The sequence below is a fragment of the Eimeria mitis genome, genomic scaffold (assembly GCF_000499745.2).
Source record: "Eimeria mitis Houghton genomic scaffold, Emh_scaff2231, whole genome shotgun sequence".
Taxonomy (NCBI): domain Eukaryota; phylum Apicomplexa; class Conoidasida; order Eucoccidiorida; family Eimeriidae; genus Eimeria; species Eimeria mitis.
The window spans coordinates 4,784-7,265 of NW_013570558.1; the positions used below are offsets into that span (position 1 = coordinate 4,784).

The 2,482-nt window shown below is 58.4% G+C and overlaps 1 protein-coding gene across 1 annotated transcript in view; it reads right to left on the minus strand.

Annotated features, from left to right (window-relative positions):
• The window catches only part of EMH_0050660 (phospholipase/carboxylesterase, putative), a gene marked incomplete at both ends in the record, with an annotated part of 2,914 nt that extends 900 nt beyond the window's left edge, over positions 1 to 2,014 (minus strand). Inside the window, one exon of the mRNA XM_013496673.1 lies at positions 190 to 2,014. Coding sequence (XP_013352127.1) covers positions 190 to 2,014 — 1,825 coding nt within the window. The remainder of the gene's footprint in view (positions 1 to 189) is intronic.
• Between the last annotated feature and the right edge of the window lie 468 nt (positions 2,015 to 2,482).

Sequence of the window (2,482 nt, forward strand, 5' to 3'; positions counted from 1 at the left end):
GAAAAAAAACTAAGTTAAATAATGTCTGAACGCAAGCAAGCAACTGAACAATCAACTGCTTCTGAGGAACTCGGCGGCTTCCTGGCCGTTTAGTCGAAGCAACAGCAGCAACAGAAGCAGCAGATGCTGCTGCAGTTACAGCATAAGCAGCAACAGGAACAGGCACAGCAGCTGCATACATATACGTACCGTTGGTTTCCGCTGTGAACTGCCATTCTTCGTCTCTGTCTGTTTTATCAGCTATTGTTTCTCTCTGTGCTTCTCTCTGCGGGGGTTGCAGGCGGGGGAAGGAAGAAGGACAGAATCCAAAGAAAGCAAGAAACTGCCAAGACTGAAGAGGCCCGTAGTGCACATACACCTGGGCCCCCGCGGGCACATCGCAGGCCAGGCGGAGGCAGAGGCTTTTGCCTTCTTCCTCAATTACAGGGGACAGCACTTGCGCGTGAAAATCATGATTCAACAAATCCCCCAGAGGAACAAAAGAAGCACAACGAAGAGGAAGACGCACAAAATGTGCAGGGGCCGCTGCACAGCCGGGGGGCCCCTCAACGCCCTGGGGGCCCCCACTAAACCCCACAGGCAGCATCACACAACGGCAACCTTCTGCTGCACCCGTCTCAACGAGCTCTAGGAGAAACGGCACACGACGCTCCTCTGCCTCTTCTTCTTCTTCCTGTTCATTATCCCCCTCACTCTCCTCCCCTTTATGCACCCGCGAGGGCCCCCCTGAAGGTTCCTCGGTGGGGGCCACTGACGCCGCCTTACTGCGGTACCCAGGGGGGTTGGTGAGGGGAACCCCCGCAGGCTGAAACTCCTGAAGGGGCCCCAGGGGCCCCAGAGGAAGGGAAAAGGAACGGGACTCTAAGACGAGATGCGCCCACAGGAAGTCTGCGTAATTCAGCTGCGCTAAGAAGGCTCTGAGGAGATGTGTTCCTTCGGAAGAAGCAGAAACAGCAGGGGCCCCGCAGGCAGCACCAGCTTGAGCTGTTGCTGCTGCTGCTGCTGCTGCTGCTGCCACCGCACCCGTCGTTGGCGTACAAGTCTCTAGAAGCACATGTGGTGGGGTTGTTGTTGCTGCTGCTGCTGCTGCTGCTCTGCAAGCGGAGATCACCCCGCCGCCCTGCTGCATTCCTTCAGGAGGAGGGAAGGTCTGCAGCAGCAGCGGCAGCAGCTGCTCCTGCATCATCTTGCATTTGGCCTCAGAGCGGCTAACGGCGCTCGCCAAGGCCGCATCTCCGAGGAACTCGACGACCCCTTCAGTGTCCATCAGCAGCAGTTCCTCCTTTTGAGCTGCTGCTGCTGCTGCTGCTCCTGCTGCTTCTGCTGCTGCTGGATCGCCGGCGGAAGACGCGCACACAGCCGCTGCTGTGGCTGAAGCGTCTGCCTCCCCGGCAGCAGGCAGGAAGCGCAGCACGGCCCTGCCCCCCTGTTCGCCATTAGTGAATGCAAGAAACAAAAGAAAGAGACACAAAACCACATCACTGTCAACAAGAGGTTGCACCTCCGTAGGCTCCTCAGGCTTTTTCTGCTGCTTCGGGGGGTTATGGTGCTGCTGCTCCTGCTGCTGCTGCTGCTGCGCTGCTGCTTCCTGCTGCAGCAGCCTTTCGGGGGGAAGCCCCAGCAGCAGTTGTGCGAGAGGGGAGAACGTGCGATGCGTCAGAGCCGTGTACACGTTGAGGAGGGCTGAGGTGGGAACACGCAGAAGCACTTCTCCTCTCTTGAGGTCTTCTGCTGCGACGAGGCCTCTCCCCTCCCTACTGAATGACGCCACCTGGACCTTGGGGTGTACGTACGCCTGAAGATCGGCGGCTGCATTGCGGAGAATTGCCGTCTGCCGCTCCTCTGGGGTGTATGGCCTCACTTGGTTTGCAGGGGCGCAAAACAAAGCGAACAGATGCTGCGCCTGAGACGCGTAAGCATCAGCAGCAGCAGCAGCATGTGCTGCAGCTACTGCTGCTTCTGGCTCCCACTTTCCCTGAGCATTTCGCAGCAGCATCTCCGGCGGCCGCTGCATAGTTGTTAAGCAGTGGCGGAAGCTGAAGGGCCCTGAGCAGCCAGCAAGGAGACCCCAGGCCTCTTCTCTGGTGCCTCGTGCTCTGTCTTTTGCCATTCGAAAACAGTCAACGCCTGTCTTCCTCTTTCTTGTTTCTGCTGCTGGAACGGCATTTTCAGCTGTTGCTGGAACTGTTGCACCAGCGCTTGGTGTTGCCGCTGCTGCAGAACCAGTCGTACTTTTGTCTGCCACGTTTTGGGGCCGCTGCAGATGGGCCTGGAAGAAATACAATTCGCTGTCCGATGCTTGCTGCACGCGCAGGGCATCAAGCCAGACGCCGCAGTTAACCCGGATGCAGTCGGCGCAGAGGCAGCAGCAGGTCCTCAGTAGCCTGAGCGGGCCCTTCTTTGCATTGCTGCTGGCATTTCCATCAGGAAGAGAAGCAGTAACTCCCGCCTGGGTGCTGCACGAAGGGGGAGCGTCGCACGT